The 21,301-nt window shown below is 37.0% G+C and overlaps 1 protein-coding gene across 1 annotated transcript in view; it reads left to right on the top strand.

The window, feature by feature from the left end:
* LOC150084316 (uncharacterized) overlaps positions 1 to 21,301 on the top strand; it is a 333,113-nt gene that overhangs the window by 184,255 nt on the left and 127,557 nt on the right. Inside the window, exon 13 of the mRNA XM_090376182.1 lies at positions 12,886 to 13,042. Within this exon, the coding sequence (XP_090232308.1) occupies positions 12,886 to 13,042 (157 nt within the window). The remainder of the gene's footprint in view (positions 1 to 12,885; positions 13,043 to 21,301) is intronic.

The following is a 21,301-nucleotide window of genomic DNA, read 5'->3' as shown; positions in this document are numbered from 1 at the left end:
CATTACAAGAATGCAAAATGGGATGACCTGCGAGACTTCTTTTCTTCTTTTCTTTGGTCGGATTACTGTTTCAAAACTTCTGATGTCAACGTTTGCTCAGATCGTGTCAGCGAAATTATTCTTGCAGGAATGGAATCCTTTATCCCACACTCCACTTTAAAATCTCGTCCTTTATCTAAACCTTGTTTTTCCAATAAATGTGCTAAGACTGTTCAAGAGAAGAACGTTGCATATCGTAATTGGCTTGTTTCTATTTCTTCAGCTTCATTTTCTGCCTACACCAGAGCTCCCAACAATTGTAAAGCAGTTATTGATCAGTCCAAACTAGAGTTTGAACAGGCTAAGAGTAGAAAACTTGCTTCTTGCCCTAATGGTAGCCGAGCATTCTGATCTCTTGCGAAAGCTATTGGCCGCAACTTCTGCCCATCTTTGCTCCCACCTCTGTCCAAACCAGATGGTTCTGTTGTCACTTCAGCCAGGGATAAAGCTTACCTGCTAGCATCTCATTTTTCTTCCAACTCATGTAAGATCCTTTCTTTAATTTACTGGAATGTTGAGGATGTAAATCCTCATCAATAGATCAAGCCAATGTTCAGTTGAATCATCACAGTCAGCAAGCCTTAGTTGGGAGTGAATGCTGCTATTTATATATTTGCAACTCATTAATATTTCCAAAATCATTAATGACCTTGGAAAAACACCTCCCTTCATTCCCAACACACTCCATTCAATGTTTCCTGTGGTCTTCCATCAAAAGGATGTCAGAAGAATTTTGATGAATCTTGATGCTAAGAAAGCTCCAGGTTCTGATGGTATTTCTTCACTTGTCTCAAAATCTGTGCTCCTGAACTTACTCCTATTCTTTGCTGCCTGTTTTTTTCACTTTTATTCCAAAGGTGTTTTTCCTTCTGCTTGGAAATTTGCTCATATACAGCCAGTTCCTAAAAAGGGTGACAAATCCCTCCCATTGCAATTACTTCTACTTTCTAAAGTAATGGAGAAATCCATTAACCGCCAACTCTTAAACTACCTAGAAATCTTCCATCTGATCAACGATCGCCAGTATGGATTCCATCAGTTTCGATCCACTGGTGATATTCTGGCTTATGTTACCCATTTATGGACTAATTCAATGGAAAGGTTCGGTGAAACACAAGTAGTTGCTCTTGATATCTCAAAGGTTTTCGATCGTGTTTGGCCTAAAGGTCTTCTAAACAAACTTTCATCTTATGGTTTGCCATCTGTTTTTTGTAATTAGTTATCCAGTTTTCTCTCTAGAAGACAGAGAGCCATCTACCATCACCCTCAGTGAGCGATCACTCACTGAGGGTGATGGTAGATGGCTCTCTGTCTTCTAACTTCTACACTAATGCCGGTGACCCACAAGATTCAGTTCTTTCCCCCACTCCTTTCCTCTTGTATATTAATGACCTTCTTCCATTGACTGGAAATCCTATCCATAGTTTTGCCGATGATAGCACATTGCATTCCACTTTCCATTTTGAGAAACCTTGCCTTGCTCAATCAGCTTCAACTTCTCGAAAATCTCTGCCAATTCCTTAAATGCAGATCTTCAGGTAATTCTCCAGCAGGGCAGAGACAACTTAGTTGATTTCAACCCTTCTAAAACTCACTCTTGTCTTATATCTTGCAAAAAGGATTCTTCTGTTCCTATGCTTATCTTTAGAGACACTCCAATTTCTAGGCAAAAATGATATATCTCTTTTGGGAATTACCCTGACTTCTAATCTCTCTTGGCACAAGCACGTTACAAATATTGCTTCCTCTGCATATAAAAAACTTGGTTTTCTCTTTCGCTCTCGACGTTACTTTTCTTCCAAACAGCTGCTCACCCTGTATAAATTGCAAACCCACCCTACAATGGAATATTGTTCCCACATCTGGGGTGGTGCTCCCAAAACCTCTCTCAAGCTTCTTGATTCCATTCAGAAGAAGGCAGTTAGATTAACTAATAATTCATTTCTAACAGAGTCTCTCCACTCGCTGTCTCATAGACATACTGTTTCTGCTGCATGCTTGTTGTACAGATATTTCCATGGGCACTGTTCTTCTGAATTGGCGTCTATAATTCCCGCTCTCTCTTTCAAAACAGTCCGAACATGTGCCGCCACCAGCCAACATCCATTTACTGTCCAACTTTTCATCTTCCTCGTTTATTCAATTCATCTGCCGTTTTCTGAAACAACCTTCCTTCATACGTATTTCCTGAAAATTACAGTCTACAGAAGTTCAAGTCCAATATCAACAAATATTTTCTTTCATCTTCTCAACCTCCAACCCGAGCACGGTATTAAGTACTAAAGGTTCTAATACCTCTCGTGTTTGGGGTTTACATAACAAAAAAAATTATTGTGTTACAAACTTAGATCTTTTATATTATATTAACTGGATCAATTTGATGTGAGAGAGTTGGGTGAAGAAATTTCCTACAAAAAGGTATGATAAGCTATCTTATATTTAAACAAAATTGTTAGTGTAATTCTACCAACACTGCGCCATCAGTATTATTTGTGTGTTGATACAATTCAATGAAGTGTTATAACTTAAAATGTTTAATATGCTCATAGCAGAAGCTATGAGCATATTAAATTTGGAAAATTTTCAGATTGTTTGGTGGCCAGCTGATTTTTTTTTTTTTGTAAATTCTGAAAACTACACTGTGTTTCTCCACAGCAATCAAAAATCTGCTAACTCCAAACAGAACAGTTTATAGTTATAGTACAGTTCAAGCTCTTTATAGCGACCCTTTTTTTAACATCCCAACATGTTACAATGCCCTATGTGGTTGGTCCTAGCCAATTTCTCATCAATCTAATGCTATTTTACATTAATTGTAACGACATTGAAAATAAAAGGATTTCTCTGTAAAGATCATAAATTTTTACCTCTTAATCTGAAATTTTACTTTTTTATTACAATATTTGCATTTAAAAATGATAGAATGCTTCAAATATATTGAAGTAATTGATGAGCTTGCAGCCTGACCGTGAGAAATCATTTGTTAAGATTTCCCACGCTCTTTTCTCGCAGTGCAGTAATGAAATGAACAGTGACTAGAAGTTAATTTCATTAGTTAGAATGTAGGTTTATTGGTATGGCTCGAAGAAAGTGAATGGCTTTGCCAATTGCAGATAAAATTAGGATTTTGCAAGCTGTAGATCAGGCCTGGGCAAACTATGCCCCGCAGGCCGCATGCGGCCCGCGAGCTTTAATTGTATTTTCGAAAAAAGTTTACTTATTTTATGCTTTTTGCGACGCTTTTTTGAAAAATATATTTGTATATGTAATACATTATAGAATTTGTCGACTTGTAAATTGTTTTATCATCTCTGTATTATTCAAATTGAGATAGAATTTGAAATTGTGCGCAAACCGGAGCGAGCCAACGAGCCAGCGCTTTTATAACGGCATAATTTGCGATTATAAACTAACCACGCAAAATTATGGTAACAGACAACCAGTGATGACGACAATGGCTTTGCTATGGTGGCGGAGTAATAGGATAGGACTGCTGATCGGCCGTAGTTCCAATCTGTTTTCTCTGACGGTCAATCCTGCAGTTATTTAGTTATCTTTGGTTATTATCTTGGTGCCAGAGCGATAAAAATATTATTTACGCCCTTTTAAAAATGAATAAAAAAACGAAAAATTCAACAAGAGCATCGTGTCTTCAATGAAGAGTGGAACACAAAATATTTTTTTGCTAACATAAATAACGAGACTATTTGAGAGTGCCTCAGTGTTGAAAGAGTACAATATTAAAAGACATTTCACTACCAAACATTCCGAATATGGTGCCAATTTAACTCCGGAAGCAAGAAAGAAAACTGCTGATGGATTGATTCAAAATTTATCTAGACAACAAAATGTGTTTACGCGGCTAACTAAGGAACAAGAAGCTACTGTAGAGTCAAGTTTTGTTATTTCTCATATAATTGCAAAAAGCAACGAGCCTTTTTCTGATGGAAACTATATTAAAGAATGTATGATTGAAGCTTGTGGAATTATATGTCCTGACATTAAACACAAATTTGAGAATATAAGTTTATCTCAGCGAACCGTAGTAAGAAGAATTGAATGTATCGATACAAATTTGAATGAGCAATTATTATCAGTATTAGAATCCATAACATGGTACTCGATAGCTCTCGGCGAAAGTAACGACCAAAAGAATACGCACAGTTATTAATTTTCATATGTGGATGTACCTCTAATTTTGAAATTATTGAAGAAGTTCTTTCAATGGAATCTCTTAAAGACCAAAAAACGGGAGCTGATATATTTGAAAAAGTTGAAAAATGCTTAACAAGATATAATTTACAGTGGAACAAAATGGTAAGCTTAATAACTGATGGAGCACCGAGTTTGATAGGTAAAAATGTTGGAGTGTTAAAGAAAATTCAGGATCAAATTTATGAAAATTATCCTGATTATAATTTAATTACAATTCATTGTATTATACATCAACAAGTATTATGTAAAAATGTGTTAAAAGTTGAACATGTCACATCTTGTATTATTAATCTAGTAAATTTAATATGATCGAGGGGCCTGAAACAGATTATTCATTAATTTTTTTCAAGATATTGAATCCGAGTACACAGATATTCCTTATCATAGCCAAATTCGATGGCTTAGCTAGCTTAGGAAAAGTTCTTCGACGAGTATGGGATCTTAAAGATTACATCGTTTTATTTTTAAAACTGAAAAATATTATGGACTTTCCCAAATTAACTGATAATAACTGGATTTGTGATTTTGCATTTACCCTGGTCATTGTGACACATAAACACTTTCAACACCGTGTTACAAGGGAAAAATTTATACGCCCATGATATGGTAAAAAGTTTGAATGGATTTCAATTAAAACTCCAGTTGTTCCTTCGACATTTATTGATTAACAAGGTAGACCATTTTCCAACCATGAAGTTGCTGAAGATTCCAGAAAATAAATTTGAAAAATATTGTGAAATTATCAACGCTTTGAATGACGACCTTTCACGAAGATTTGGCGACTTCCGAAAAATTGAGACAAGTTTAGCAATAGCGCGCGACCCATTTTCGATAGAAATTGATAGTACACTGAGTAAACTACAACTTTAGATTATAAATCTGCAGTGTGGTACTGATTTAAGGGAATTGTACCGTTATGAGGAAATCTGTAAATTTTACAATACTCTTAATTCGGACAAATTCGACGAACTTAAAGATTTTGTCTGAAAAATGTTGGTTATTTTTGGATCAACCTACATATGTGAACAAACATTTTCCATCATTAATCTAAATAAAAATTCTTTACGATCAAGCATCACCGACGAACATTTACAAGCAGTTTTAAGAATCTCAACTACAAAATTAAAACCGAAATTAAAAAAATGTTAAAAGATGTAAAACCGTTCCATTCACTCATTACATTCTTGGTTGTTAGAGAATAATTTTTTTTATGTTATATTTCTTCATGATAACTAATAATACATATCTAAAAATAGTATTTTACGTGCAGCCCACCTTCTTTTTGAATCCTAATGTGGCCCTTCAGCCAAAAAGTTTGCTCATAGCAGAAGCTGTATGACTTCATAAATAAATTTGGAAAATTTTCAGATTGTTTGGTGGCCAGCTGATTTTTTTTCGTAAATTCTGAAGACTACACTGTGTTTCTCCACAGCAGTCAAAAATCTGCTAGCTCCAAACAGAACAGTTTATAGTTATAGTACAGTTGAAGCTCTTTATAGCAACCCTTTTTTTAACATCCCAACATGTTGTAATGCCCCATGTGGTTGGTCCTAGCCAATTTCTCATCAACCTAATACTATTTTACATTAATTGTAACAACATTGAAAATAAAAGGATTTCTCTATAAAGATCATAAATTTTTACCTCTTAATCTGAATTTTTACTTTTTTATTACAATACAGTTGGTCGTCGACTTACGACCGACTTCCGTTCTGACTGACAGGTCGTAAGTCGATCTGGTCGTATGTCGGCCATATATTTATTAACAGTATTTTTTAACCTTTCTAATCTTTTTATCATCTTTATGATTTATTTTTATAATCTTTTATTTTTCATTTTAAATACAGTAATGTTTTTATCTTTTACTTAGCGATACTGAATATACCTTCGTTTCTACGCCTAGGCTATCTCTCTCTCTCTATGAGGTTAAATTCAAACGTTCTCTACATTTTAATTGGTTTATTATTCATACTGTTTATAAAAAAACAAAACTACAATCTATAATTATATTGTACATAATGTACTGTAAACACAAAAATACAATCTAAAATTAATGTAAAAATTAATACAAATGAAATTTACAAAATCAATTTTCAATCTTTGCTTGTGCTGGGTTGTGCATCGTCAGGGCCATGTTCTTGGGTTGAGGTAGGAAATGTTTATTTATAGAGACATTATGCAAAGAAAATCTTTTTTTAAAAACGCTTAAACCACCCAGTACTAGCCTGAAAATCTTCTGTGTAATCGTCTCCGGCGCGTGATTTTAAACTGAAACAAACTTCTGGCCTTTGCTTGCACTGTGTGAAGGCTCATGGGTGTATTTTTTTGTATTAAATCTTCCATCCACATAAACAACAATTTCTCCATTTCATGGATGGGTTCCTGTCGTTGTTTGGTTAAAATTGTAGACTTAATAAGTGCAGAACCTTTCACAGCTTCCCGAATTCTTTCTTTGTCCTTAAGTATCGTCAATACCGTGGAATGTGATAACTTCAAGTCACATGCTATCGTATTCACTTTCTTTCCGCCTTCATACTGCTGGATAATTTTCATTTTACACTCTAAATCAATAGTTTTCCTTGACTTTTTAGCTGGCGTATATGTAGATGAAGTCATTTTCCTTTTACTAAACATTTTATGCGTATTTCAGTAGAATTTTAATTAATACACCACACGCAACAGATACTTGAAAGCGACTGGGTGTATGTGAGAGAGAGTGACTGGGTGTATGTGCCTGGTGCTGTCTTGAGGCCTCCCGTCATCGATTAATTAATTTATTATTATTTTTTTTTTGTGGTCGTAAGTGCGGCCGGTCGTAAGTCGCACAGGTCGTAAGTCGACGACCAGGTGTATTTGCATTTAAAAATGACAGAATGCTTCAAATATATTGAAGTAATTGATGAGCTTGCAGCCTGACCGTGAGAAATCATTTGTTAAGATTTCCCACGCTCTTTTCTTGCAGTGCAGTAATGAAATGAACAGTGACTAGAAGTTAATTTCATTAGTTAGAGTGTAGGTTTATTGGTATGGCTGGAAGAAAGTGAATGGCTTTGCCAATTGCAGATGAAATTAGGATTTTGCAAGCTGTAGATAATGGTGTGCATTCTAAGACTGACATTGCCAAACAGTTCGGCATTCCTAAGAGTACTCTGTTCACTATTCTGAAATACTGGGGAGGAATCAAGCATGAAAGGCAAAGTATCCGGATCTTCAAATAGTAATTTTGGAATGGCTAATGATGATGTGTGCAAAAAACGTTGCTGTAGATGGTAATCTTTTAAAAGCTAAGGCTGGATTGTTTGCACGTTGAAGGGATATTGAAGAATTTAAAAGTTCAGATGGATAGTTCCAGAAATTTAAGACTGTCATGGCCTGTCTTTCAAAAAAGTGTGTGGCAAAAGTGCAGGTGTGGACATTGATGCCACAAAGAAAAGAAGGAAAATCGTTTAAAAAATGTTTTGCTGACATGTGCCCACAATGACATCTTCAATGCTGTAAAACTGGATTGTGTTTTTTTTTTAAATTGCTACTGGATAAAACACTTACAAGTGAAGGCAAAAAATGTAGTGGCAGAAAATAAGGCCAAACAAGGGATTACCTTTTCTCCTAGCAGCAGCCATGTCTGGAACAGAGAAGCTTTCTCTTTTAATCATCGGGAAAGCCCAGAAGCATCAATGCTTTAAACATTTGAAGACATTACCAACTTTGAATCAAGCAAACTAAGATGATATCACAAATCTGCGAAGAATTGATCAGAGACTTAGATCGCAGGATGAGTGAGAAGAATAGAAAAATTTTGCTGTTTGTGGATAACTGCACTTCTAATTGTCAAGTAAAGGCCCTGCATGCAATCACTGTCGAGTACTTACCATCATATTTGGTGGTAAGTGCTTCAGTTCTTTGGCCACTTGATCAATGGTCCTTGATGTTGTCACAGACATTCTCTCAGATATGCCAGACAAGCTATACTTCCTACCTGGGAGTCTAAAACGCTGATGTAACTGATATTCGGGTGGACTCAAGTCAAGTGGACCCAATTTCGGCGAAGTCCAGACAGTCTGTGAGAGCCAAATCCTCTGCTTGCACCTTCACAATGGTGGGACTGTTAGTAATCCTGGGTATAACCTCCATGCACAAGTACATGGTGGGTGACCACCCAGGTGTGAACCAACGTAAGCAGGGGTCGAGGTGTGGCGCCCACACCACATGGAGGAATGCCGCCCCTCTATGTTACCAGGCAGTACTAGGTGGTAGATGACTCTCATCATCCGGTGAAATACCACCACTTTGCTTATTGGAGGCTTGAAGTGGTGGAACCCATGTTTAGTCTCTAGAGCTAAGTTCCGGTCAACCCTTCCCTATCTCTTCCATCATGCAGTATGATTGATGACTTTAGAAGTTATGATGAACGTCGTGGCGAGAACCAATATTCCTTACATTTGAGGGTACAGTTCTAAAACGTTGTTCGCAGGCTGGCCGCTAGTTAGTACACCGGAACGAACCTATTGGTAACTCTCTAGGAGGCTTCCGGATCAGCTAGTGTATAATCTTGCTACCTCTACTCTGCCAGATAGTGACTGGAGGGAGTCCGAGTAGGGTGTATGCGGGGAGCATTGTCGAGGCCATGTTATGTCAAGGATCTGGGTATATTCTTACCACATGTACGCCATATCCAAAAATTTCATTACTTCATACAGCATGTCCCACCCACTTTTTCTTACTATTGAATACGCCATGAATTGTCAAACTAATAGAGCAAGCTTATCTGCAAAAAGATCTAAACCTCCCAAGGACTTCCTAATTCATTTCACAAATATACGTGGTCTCAATTCTAATCTCAATGATGTCCATTTCCACTTGCAGTCTGCCAAAACCCATGTACTTTTTCTGACAGAATCTCAGTTATCGATTGATTCAACTACTGCTCATCTCAGATGCCCAAATTATTCGCTGTATGAGTCCTTTCGCCTCAAAGGTGGTACTTGTGCATATGTCCGTTCTGATATTCCCTGTCAGAGACTTGGCAATTTGTAATCTCCTCTCTTTGATCTTCTCTGGCTTAAAATCTCTCTACCTCATTGTGTCAAATTCATCTGTTGTCTCTACCATTCTCCCAACTCCACTAGGCACAATATGGCCCAGGAGGCCCTTGTGCCAAAAAACCCCAACAACAACAACAACCAACTCCACTAATCACTTGGAGCTCTTTGACTTCCTCTCTTTGCAACTTGACTTTCTCCAGTCCAACTTTCCTAACAGTGAGGTAATTTTCCTTGGTGATTTTAATGTTCACAACTCCAGCTGGCTTCCGTTTTCTAGTAACACCCACCCAGCAGGTCGAGATGCTGAGACTTTTTCAATTATTAATGACCTAGCACAGATTGTTCATTTACCTACAAGAATACCGGACAACCCTAATCATACAGCCAGTACGCTCGATCTTTTTCTCACAAACAACCCTTCTAAGTACACAGTTGAAGTGAGAGGTCCTCTAGGCACTTCAGATCACAACTTGGTGATTGTCTCTTCTCCAATGGAACCTTTATCTCATGGCTATTCCCAACCTCGTGTTGTTTGGCATTACAAGAATGCAAAATGGGATGACCTGCGAGACTTCTTTTCTTCTTTTCTTTGGTCGGATTACTGTTTCAAAACTTCTGATGTCAACGTTTGCTCAGATCGTGTCAGTGAAATTATTCTTGCAGGAATGGAATCCTTTATCCCACACTCCACTTTAAAATCTCGTCCTTTATCTAAACTTTGGTTTCCAATTAATGTGCTATGGCTGTTCAAGAGAAGAATATTGCATATCGTAATTGGCTTGTTTCTAATTCTTCAGTTTCATTTTCTGCCTACACCAAAGCTCGCAACAATTGTAAAGCAGTTATTAATCAGTCCAAACTAGAGTTTCAACAGGCTAAGAGTAGAAAACTTGCTTCTTGCCCTAATGGTAGCCGAGCATTCTGGTCTCTTGCCAAAGCTATTGGCCGCAACGTTTGCCCATCTCTGCTCCCACCTATGTCCAAACCAGATAGTTCTGTTGTCACTTCAGCCAAGGATAAAGCTGACCTGCTAGCATCCCATTTTTCTTTCAGCTCATGTATTAATGATCTTGGTAAAACACCTCCCACCATTCCCAACACGCTCCATTCAATGCCTCCTGTGGTCTTCCGTCAAAAGGATATCAAAAAAATTTTGATGAATCATGATGCTAAGAAAGCTCCAGGTCCTGATGGTATTTCTCCACTTGTTCTCAAAACCTGTGCTCCTGAACTTACTCCTATTCTTTGCCGCCTTTTTTCACTTTCTTATTCTAAAGGTGTTTTTCCTTCTGCTTGGAAATTTGCTCATATCCAGCCAGTTCCTAAAAAGGGTGACAAATCCCTCCCATCTAATTATCGTCCCATTGCAATTACTTCTACTCTTTCTAAAGTAATGGAGAAATCAATTAACCGCCAACTCTTAAACTACCTAGAAACCTTCCGTCTGATCAACGATCGCCAGTATGGATTCCGTCAGTGTCAATCCACTGGTGATATTCTGGCTTATGTTACCCATTTATGGACTAATTCAATGGAAAGGTTTGGTGAAACACAAGTAGTTGCTCTTGACATCTCAAAGGCTTTTGATCATGTTTGGCATAAAGGTCTTCTAAACAAGCTTCCATCTTATGGTTTGCCAACTGTTTTTAGTAATTGATTATCCAGTTTTCTCTCTGATCACTCACTGAGGGTGATGGTAGATGGCTCTCTGTCTTCTAACTTCTCCACTAATGCTGGTGTCCCCCAAGGTTCAGTTCTTTCCCCCACTCTTTTCCTCTTGTATATCAATGACCTCCTTCCATTGACTAGAAATCCTATCCATAGTTTTGCCGATGATAGCACATTGCATTCAACTTTCCATTTTGAGAAACCTTGTCCTGCTCAATCAGCGTCAACTTCTCGAAAATCTGCTACCAATTCCTTAAATGCCGATCTTCAGGTAATTCTCCAGTGGGGCAAAGACAACTTAGTTGATTTCAACCCTTCTAACACTCAGTCTTGTCTTTTATCTCGCAAAAAGGATTCTTCTGCTCCTATGCTTATCTTTAGTGACACTCCGATTTCTAGGCAAAATGATATATCTCTTTTGGGGATTACCCTGACTCCTAATCTCTCTTGGCACAAGCACATTACAAATATTGCTTCCTCTGCACCTAAAAAACTTGGTTTTCTCTTTCGCTCTCGGCGTTACTTTTCTTCCAAACAGCTGCTCGCTCTGTATAAATCGCAAATCAGCCCTGCCATGGAATATTGTTCCCACATCTGGGGTGGTGCCCCCAAAACCTCTCTCAGGCTTCTTGATTCCATTCAGAAGAGGGCAGTTAGGTTAATTAATGATTCATCTCTAACAGAGTCTCTACACTCGCTTTCTCATAGACGCACTGTTTCTGCTGCATGCCTCTTCTACAGATACTTCCATGGGTACTGTTCTTCTGAATTGGCTTCTATAATTCCCGCTCTCTCTTTCAAAACAGTCTGAACACGTGCCGCCACCAGCCAACATCCATTTACTGTCCAACTTCAAACCCACAGAACCAACTTTTCATCTTCCTTATTTATTCATTCAACTGCTGTTTTGTGGAACAACCTTCCTTCATACGTATATCCTGAAAATTACAATCTACAGAAGTTCAAGTCCAATGTCAACAAATATCTTCTTTTGTCTTCTCAACCTCCAACCCCCAAGCACGGTACTAAGTACTATAGGTTCTAATACCTCTCGTGTTTGGGGTTCACATAAAAAAAAAAAAATCCAGTGTTTTAAGAAAAACTACCAAAGAATGCTATTAAACAAAATTGTGCTTTGTCTTGAAAGCAAAATTCAGTGTGAAATTGACATCCTGTAGGCAATGCAGGCAGTTTGTGTTTTAGCATTAGATGATGTTGATGAAAAAGTGATCACCAATTGCTTCAAACATGCTGCATTTACCTGCTTGAATGATGCACTGTGTGAAGTTTCGCATGCTTCTTCCTCTATTAATTACGAAGAAAGTCTGATAATAAGGAAGGAATATTTGAGCATGTACGTGAAATTTGAATATTTGAGAAATATTCAAATATTCCTCAAATAGGAATATTTGAGCACGAACTTATGGGAAATCTTAAGCTTCAAAGATTATGCAGAAGTAGGTGTGGACATTGACTGTTTCAGGATGTGCACAAATGAAGAGGGACTCATTGCAGATGTAATGGAGTCTTCTGAAATTTTTAGTGATCAAGATAAGGAACCTAGTGTAACTGAACAATAAGTTTCAGGGAAAGATTCTTAAGGATTAGGACTTGTATATCAATTTTTTTTTGTCTTTTCTAGCACAGCCTGTAAATGTTTTAGAGCTTTTACTTGTTTTGTTGCCGATGTTATGAACGATCGATATAACATCCTTCCAATATAACAACCGTTTTTTTTCATTCCCTGGGGGATCGCTGTATAGAGCTTCGACTGTATCATGAAATCTCCGTCTTGTGCTACACCCACACAACTGGTTTTGAAGTAATAATAAACTGATTTAATAATACTTGTGTGGCATTTGGGAGGAATTTTATTTGCCTTATCTGTTACATGTTCATTACTAATCTCATTTTATTTTAGGCCTCTTTTGCGAGAACCGAGGGAGCAGAAGTCAGTTAGGTCTCCACCTCCACCAAAGAGAGCAAGTGATATGTCTCCTACTAGTCGTGGAAGTTGGGAACATACAAGTCGCCATAGTAGTCGTGGGTCTGATAGTCGGCGTGACAACCAACAAAAGGTAATAAAATAATTAGTTATAATGTTCCAATTTTTTTAAATGTTAAATATCCTATTGCATTTTTTAATCAATTTTTGAAACATTTTTGAATGCATTATTTTCAGTTTCCTAAGTGGAAACATGGAACTAAGGTACATTTATTACAAATTTTAGATTTTAAAATATAAGAGCAATGAAGTTCAATCCTTTCTATTTAAGTACTGTTTGTAAAATATAAAGATCTACTCATACCTTTTGATAGGAAAATTCTTCAGCCTGACACTCACATCAAATTGATCCAATTAATACATTATGTAAAAGGACTGAATTTATAACACGATATTATGCTTTTTAAATATATACTGGTTTCTTAAAAACTAATCTTGTATTTCCATTACCTACTCACTGCTAAAAGGAAGAGCGAAGCGTAGCTGATGTACGTCAACCCACCAAAAACTAAACTAACCAGCAATAACAGTGTGGAAACCGAAGTCAGTTGTCAAAATTACTTAAAATATTTTTTGACTAAACTTCTTTATAAGAGACTAGGTTATTTCGGTATGATCCGTGCTCACAAGAAGTAAAGTGACACACTTAACAATAGTTCCTTATGTACAACAGAGGTATAAACAATTTATTAATATTTTTAAAAACATGGAATTTAAAATTGTTGCACAGCCCATGAGTAAACTCCACACAGTACTGAAGATGAGGAAGACGACCACAATCGTTTGTAACATTGTGTGTGGGGAATGCAACTCTTTTTTACATCGGTTCTACCCAAAATTATCTTTCGATGCGAATTCAACAGCACCAGGCATCTGTGAGGGCAAAAAAGGACAGGTGCGTCTGAACTTTCCTTTCATGCCATCCATGAGAACCATGTTTTTCTTTTTGATGAGGCAAGAGTAATTAATACACAACACGAATATATAAAGCTCTTCATAGCCGAAACACTTGAAAGTCCTAACTCTGTAAATGTACGTAGACCATACACTATTTCAGACTCGTGGACCTTTACACGCATGTGTAAATGGCACTATTTACATTGATTAACAAAAATAATCTCGTCGCGGAGTGCTAATTTTAACTGAATCTTATTGTATAAAAGAGTGGATATTGTTAAGTTTGTCACTTTACTTCTTGTGAGCATGAATCATACCGAAATAATCTAGTCCCTTTTAAAGTTTAGTCAAAAAATATTTTAAGTAATTTTGACAATTGTCTTCGGTTTCCAGACTGTTATTGTTGTTGGTTTAGTTTTGGGTGGGTTGATGTACATCAGCTATGCTTTGCTCTTCCTTTTAGTAGTGAGTAGATAATGGAAATTGAATACAATATTAGCTTTTAAGAAACCTGTATATATTTAAAAAGCATAATATCTTATTATAAATTTAGTCCTTTTACATAATGTATTATTAATTGGATCAATTTGATGTGAGTGTCGGGCTGAAGAATTTTCCTATCAAAAGGTGTGAGTAGATCTTTATATTTTACAAATTTATTATTACAAAGTGTCTGAATGCTTTTCTGCTCCAGTTGATCCTTGCACTTTTATTAAAGACCCATTTAATAATTTAAAGGAGTTATTGAAGTGTCTGAAACTATCTAACCGAGAAGAGACCCCTCCCTCACGCCTCCTAAGCTAGACTTATGTGGAACTGACTTAGTCCTGACCCAGGGCTCCCCTTCACACCTTCTCATAGAGTAACCTGTTAGCAGGAACAACTATATGGCTAGTTAATGGACAAGGATGCGGTGCCAAATGGAACTAAGCTGAACAGATTGGATAACTTATAGGCTAAAAGCTTATCGCTATGGTAGAACAAAGCAATTAAGATTCATACTGGTTTGAAGGTCATGCTGGTCAAAAAGAACTCCAGTGTGTGCTTGTCGAGATCGACAGCATCACTGCTGTGCTTTTCAGGGAAACAGGACACACAGTACTAAATATGCTATTGGAACCACCATTAATACCATCAGTGATATAATCTTAAACAACAAAGAAATGGAAAAAGCAGAATTTGATTGTTTCTGTGATATCTGTTCAGAATAGAAGTTATCACAGAAACCAAAAGAATGAATACCAGGGACTGCAGCTAAATAATAATTATAATTTAATTTATTCTCAAAGTAACATATGGCATAAGGAATATGCTCTCCAGACTAGTTCTAGAAACTCTAGTTTTTAGAACTAGTTCTGAAGGAAGTTTAATAGGCTGGGAACATTATCCAGTAGAGGTGTGATAAAATTTAAGGTGGAAAGTTAGGTACTGAAATTTGTCTGTGCATGTGGCCTAGTTAAAAGTTATAAAAAAAAAATTTAATGTGTAAATAAGAGCGATAGAAGAGAATTGTATTGGTTGGAAGATTCTAAAAAAAGCAGCAGCGTGTGTACCCTGTATGCACAAAACATTCACGTCTCATGGTGGAACCTTCGAGCATCTGTTGTAACATCATGAAATGCATCCATCTCGTTTTATTTTATGTGAAAACATCCTTGGCTTAGAAGAGATTAAAGGGTTTACGAATGAAACGAATCCAAACACATGTAACATTTTAAAGCATATATACAGAGTATCTCAAAAATATTGGTACAAACGTTTAGGGGAGGTAGGTAACATCTAAAGGAATGTGGATCGCATAGGAACCCATAACCGAAACGTCACGGGAAAGCAGTAGCAGACACAAGAAGCAGAAATGACACAAGACAGTAATTAGTGGCAAACATTTATTTGACATAATATTAACAATGGAGTACGAGATGGATGCATTTCATGATGTTACAACAGATTCTTGAAGGTTCCACCATGAGACGCAATGCATGCATGACACCGACGCAGCATGGATTGGCGGACACGGTCGAACACACCTGGAGTTTCTTTGACAGTAGCAGCAGCGCAGACGAGTCTCGCCACGAGATCCAGTTCTGTCTCCACGGACGATTCATATACGATTGATTTGAGGGCCCCCCACAGAAAGAAATCAAGGCTCGATAAATCAGGTGAGCATGGGGGCCAGGCAACGAGTCCACCACGGCCAATCCATCGACGCCCAAAACGCCTGTTCAAATGGTCACGAACACACCTTGCATAATGGGCAGGCGCCCCGTCACGTTGAAACCAAATGTTGTGTCTCACATTTGCTGGAACATCGTCAAGTAACCCTTGTAGAACTTGTTCAAGAAAGATACGATATTTAGCAGAGTTCATGCGGGATGGTAACAGGTATGGGCCGACTAAGCAGTCCCCGACCATACCTGCCCACACATTTATTGCAAAGCGATGTTGTGCCGCATGGGGGGGCGCATACCGTGTGGGCCCTCTGCTAATCCATACACTAGGTGCATGTCTGCCAACTCACTGTTCGTATATCGATGCACGCCCTTTATGCGGCGACTACTGCTTGAATGAGTAAACCAGAAATTTTCCCTCTCGCGAACTGATGAACAGCCCGACTTGCGGTGACGTTTCCGGTTATGGGTTCCTATGCAATTCACATTCCTTTAGATGTTACGTACCTCCCCTAAATGTTTGTACCAATATTTTTGAGACACCCTGTATATATATATATTTTTTTTTCTTTTTTTTTTTTTTTCCCCCCTACAGATTCATAAATTTGAGGTTGCAATATGTGTTCAGTAGGAAATTTTTCTTACAATAGGTTTGTGATAGCTAAAATATATGTACACTTGAGATTGGAGTTTGATATTACCATACACTTTTGTAGTATAAACGGACACAAGCTGATTTATCATAGCTATAGTTGTGTTCATACCATTTCCCATAGGTTCTTTAGGAGCATTATTAAGCCACAAAAGAATATGAGCATGTGAACTGCTACGATGTTGAAATTCAATCCATTTAAAATAGTTGACGACATAATATTGTCAAAATGGACTGAAATACTTAGACTGAAATAAAGTTAAAATACAATCCCCATCTTCATTAACTAATGTTGCCTTTTCCGTAAAATGAAGAGCTTCTGCTTGCTCGTCAAGGATATCCAAACTGTCTTGTTTTAATTTGTATAAAAGTTTTAGCAATTTAGGCCAACCGATTTTGTTTGCACTCAAAGTTAAGAAGAACGTAGGTTTACCAATTGTCTAATCATCACAAACAGATTTCTTTTACGTTGTGTCCGGTATTAAGTTGAATTAGGAATCGATTTCAAAAATGTTAAATTGTTTTCAATGCAGTTATTGAAGTATTCTCGAGATTGGATTTGTTCTTTGGTGAGCTGGGTGTCTTTTCCGACGTTTTTAAAAGCAACTGTTAACGAATCTCAAGTTCTTAGTCTCATTATTTTCATGGCCATATGAAGATGATTAGGTGTCACTCCACACCACTCTGAACGATGAAGTTCATTCGATGCCATCATAAACAGTGTAACTTTTAAATTACATGTAAACTCTCAATAGTGACCAAGGCAAATGCTAGGAACGGACATTTCTTTGGCATGTTCATCAAAAAGTAAGCTTTATGGAACATTTCGTTCACCAGGAGCTATTCATAAATATTTGTCATCACTCCATAAACGAGTTTGTTGTGGTGCGACTAAAATTTCTTCAGTAGGTATAGCTTCACTCATTTCATCACATGTAGAAGCATCATCATGTTTCCTTGTCTTCAATGAAAAATGCTTTGTCAATCTCGATATCATACAGACGATACAAAGGAGTCGTAAGTAGATACTTTAACCAAACCCTTACATCTCGTTTACGAACCAAACCCATTAAATAACTCGATTTGTGAATTTTCTTACGTTTGATATGAACATTAACGCAATAATTGTCATCTATACTCTGACGCTAATGATTGACCATCGAATTAACATTTACAGGACATTTATAATTTGGCCCAAAATTCCATATTGGCCGAAACCATGTCTTAGTCTTCTAATTTGCATGAATAGTATAGGAGGAGAAATGAGCCGCTCAATCACTAAATCAAATTGAGGCAGATGAGGTGGAATAGCAAGATTAACAAAACCATCGCTCTTCGAAAATGTTGGAATTGAATCATTTTTGATAGATGCTCAAGTATTGCACTCCTTCACAGTCATTACGTCTGCAGTTGGAATTTTTAAGAGAAGTTACGGATAACTTCTAGGAGTGCACAATTTTACATCATTTTCATAACATAATCGATCATAGATATCACAAACAGCTACAAATGTATTTTTCAGAAATTGTTCATATTCTTTATAGGAGTTACAGTCATGTTCGATGTTCTTGTAAATGATTTCATGCTCGGCTACTATGAAAACCTGTGGGGGGTCTACAACAGGCAATTGAGCTGAAATATTATTTTGTTTCTTTTTGGATGATGCAGTCGAGCCGATCGGACTAGCCGGGTGGGTAAAGTGCTCGCCTCAGGCTTGGATCAGAGTAGCGCAAAAACCTTGGGAGGTGCATTATGGCCACAGATGTCGATGTGCCAACAACTAACAAAAAAAAAAAAAAAAAGTGCAGTTGAAGCTGGTCTTGCAGTATACTGTCTAGCCGGTTCATGAATCAGTTGAAAATCCTCAGGTAATTCATTTAAACTCAAATCTTCTGGATCAAAATCTTCAGAAAGTTCTTGAATATGCTTTTGTGATGTTGATGGTCCAGCTTCTTAATGAGAAGTCTATGTAGAAGGTTGATATTGATCAAAATCTTGAGAAGCAAATTTTTTTATTAAATGTGGCATTTTTTTTTTTTTCATTCTCTTTTTTTTTGAACTCTTTCTTTTGTCGACACCGGAAGCTTCTTCAGTGGTTTTGAAGCTTTTATTCTTGCATAATTCTCTCGATTTCGCCCATCTGGAGTTTTAGCCATCTTTGAAATACAGTCAGTCCTCATATAGCATGATAGTTGTGTTTCTGGAAACCCTCGTGCAATGCAAAATCATGCAATATAAACAACAGGCCCTATGGGAAAAATAGTGTTAGGTGCTGACCACCCAAGATTGAACACACATTTGTAACCAAAACATTACCAAGCACAATAAATAATCATAATAAAATACTTACATATTTTATTACGACTATTACGTAACAAAGTATTGCTACTTCTTTTGCTTCTATCGTAAGCAAACTTGTTTTTTGTTCGATTTTATATCCAAACAGATGACAGCCATTCCATCTCTTCCAGTTCTTTGTGTCTTGATCTAATGGATTTTAATTACACTTTGAGTTGTTTTTATTTTCTCTGCATTCTTTCTAATTCTCGGCAAAACCCCGGTGGGCCGGAGGCCATTGTGATTTTGGTCATAAACGCTAGTATGAGGCCACTACAAATTTTCCCGTGTAAGAATTTTTGACCCAGTTTGCCTCTGTTTATTGATATTGATTTTCTTTTTCTCTCTGAATCTGTAGTGTCTTCACCAGGATGCTTCCTTTTCACACATTTTAAGTATTTTACTCATTTTTAGGGAATAAAACACAATTACAAAATGAGGAGCTACGCTTGATACACATAAACAAAGCTGCACGTGTGTTGCAACTGAATAAACAACACTGTAAAGGCAGAGACACACTATTAACACCTCACTACCTCACATTTTACTAAAGCACATTTCTGGGGGTTACTACCATAAAACAATAAAAACAATTTCCAATTGCATTTCTGCTTATGGAATCTGTTATAAACTTATAGTAAACTCGATCTAATTGCATTTGTGATAATACTGATAGCTGGAATTGTGTGGGTTTTTACATTATTATGGTGAAATGTTTTCCCCTTCACTGATATAAAAAACATAAATACATTTTCAGAATCTTCTCTTCATTCCTATCGTGTTGCGTTCAGTTGGGGGTGATTCCACGTTCGACTGCCATTTCTTGTGAACACAAAGGTGAATCATGCATAAGCAAATTCGGTTCATGTTATATACGATATTGTTCCCTTGTTTATAAATTGTGTATGATCGAATTCGTGTTATACGAGGACTGACTGTGCTCTTATAGGTTGTTTGTTTGTTATTTGGTTTTTAGGAGCATTAGCAACTAAGGCCATATTGCTCCAGGATATGCGGTGGTCATTCCCTGACCTTTCCCCATCTTCCGTATTTGGTGGTGACGGGCTCGAACCCCGGTCTAATCAAGAAGCGTGTGCTACGCACTGCTGCTCCTTCCCACCTGGCTATGGAGGCGCCTTATAGGTTGTTAACTGAAATTATATTTGGTATTTTTATAATTTGAGTTAGCAAAATCCATTTGTAGAATAGTATGACATCATAACCAAAAACTATTGCAAGGAGTGATAGTTGTTTGTCGAAGTGATTGTTTTATTGTTGCATTCTTAAATCAAAACAGTTTAAATTTTTAAACGGTTTAATCAAACAGCTATTAAAATCTAACAGCTAGAACTGAAGTTATAAATGATGTAACGTTTTTATGCTCACACCCGCTACTTATGCTACTTAGAAGGTTGATCAAAATCTTAAGAAACAGATTTCATTAAACTCTTCATTTTTTTCCCGTTCTCTATGTTTTCAAACTCGTTCTTTTGTCAACACTAGAGGCTGCTTTGGTGGCTTTGAAGCTTTTATTAAGTAGCAGGTAGTAATATTACTTGCATAATATTACTACCTGCTATTTACTCTACCGAATCAATGTTAGTGACTGAGTTAGTGTCATTTAGGAAGTGACATCATTTCCATCTCTTAGTATGAAGGATGCAACATTTTATTCTCACTCCTGCTACTTACTCTACCGAATCAACGTTAGTGACTGAGTAGGAAGTGACATAATTTGCGCCATTTCTCTAAGAAAATTTTGTTACCATTAATATAACCAAGACAGAAAAATGATTGGGTCACTCTTCTGAAGTATGGGAGAAAGGAGAGTCAACATTAGAACCTGACATAAACTGAGTTAAACTACAATGGTGCATTACCAAGAAAGGAATGGGGAAGGAAACTCTTAATGAAACCCTAAAGAAATAAGAAATTTGAGAAAAGATGTAAATTAAAGTAAAAAAAACCTGTTGAAAGGCTTACTTGTCAGAGAGGCACCTGAGGTTTTGCTTCGGTCTGTAAATGTAGTAGGTGCCACCATAGGTGTTTTCACACTCCATTTAGTGCCTCCTCCTGTGGTCTTCTGTCAAAAAGATGTCAGAAGAATTTTGAACATTCTTTAAACAACAAGTATCTTCTTTCATCTTCTCAACCTTCAACCTATGCACGTTACTAAGTACTATAGTTCTGATACCTTTCAGGTTTAAGGGTTTTCATTTTAAAAAAAAAAAAAAACCTGACATGCACGTTATATGAATAAATGCTATTTTAAGCAACT

Source organism: Mastigoproctus giganteus, chromosome 6 (genome assembly GCF_048544385.1).
Source record: "Mastigoproctus giganteus isolate SK-2022 chromosome 6, ASM4854438v1, whole genome shotgun sequence".
Taxonomy (NCBI): Eukaryota; Metazoa; Arthropoda; class Arachnida; order Uropygi; family Thelyphonidae; genus Mastigoproctus; species Mastigoproctus giganteus.
This window is presented reverse-complemented; position numbering and strand designations above follow the sequence as displayed.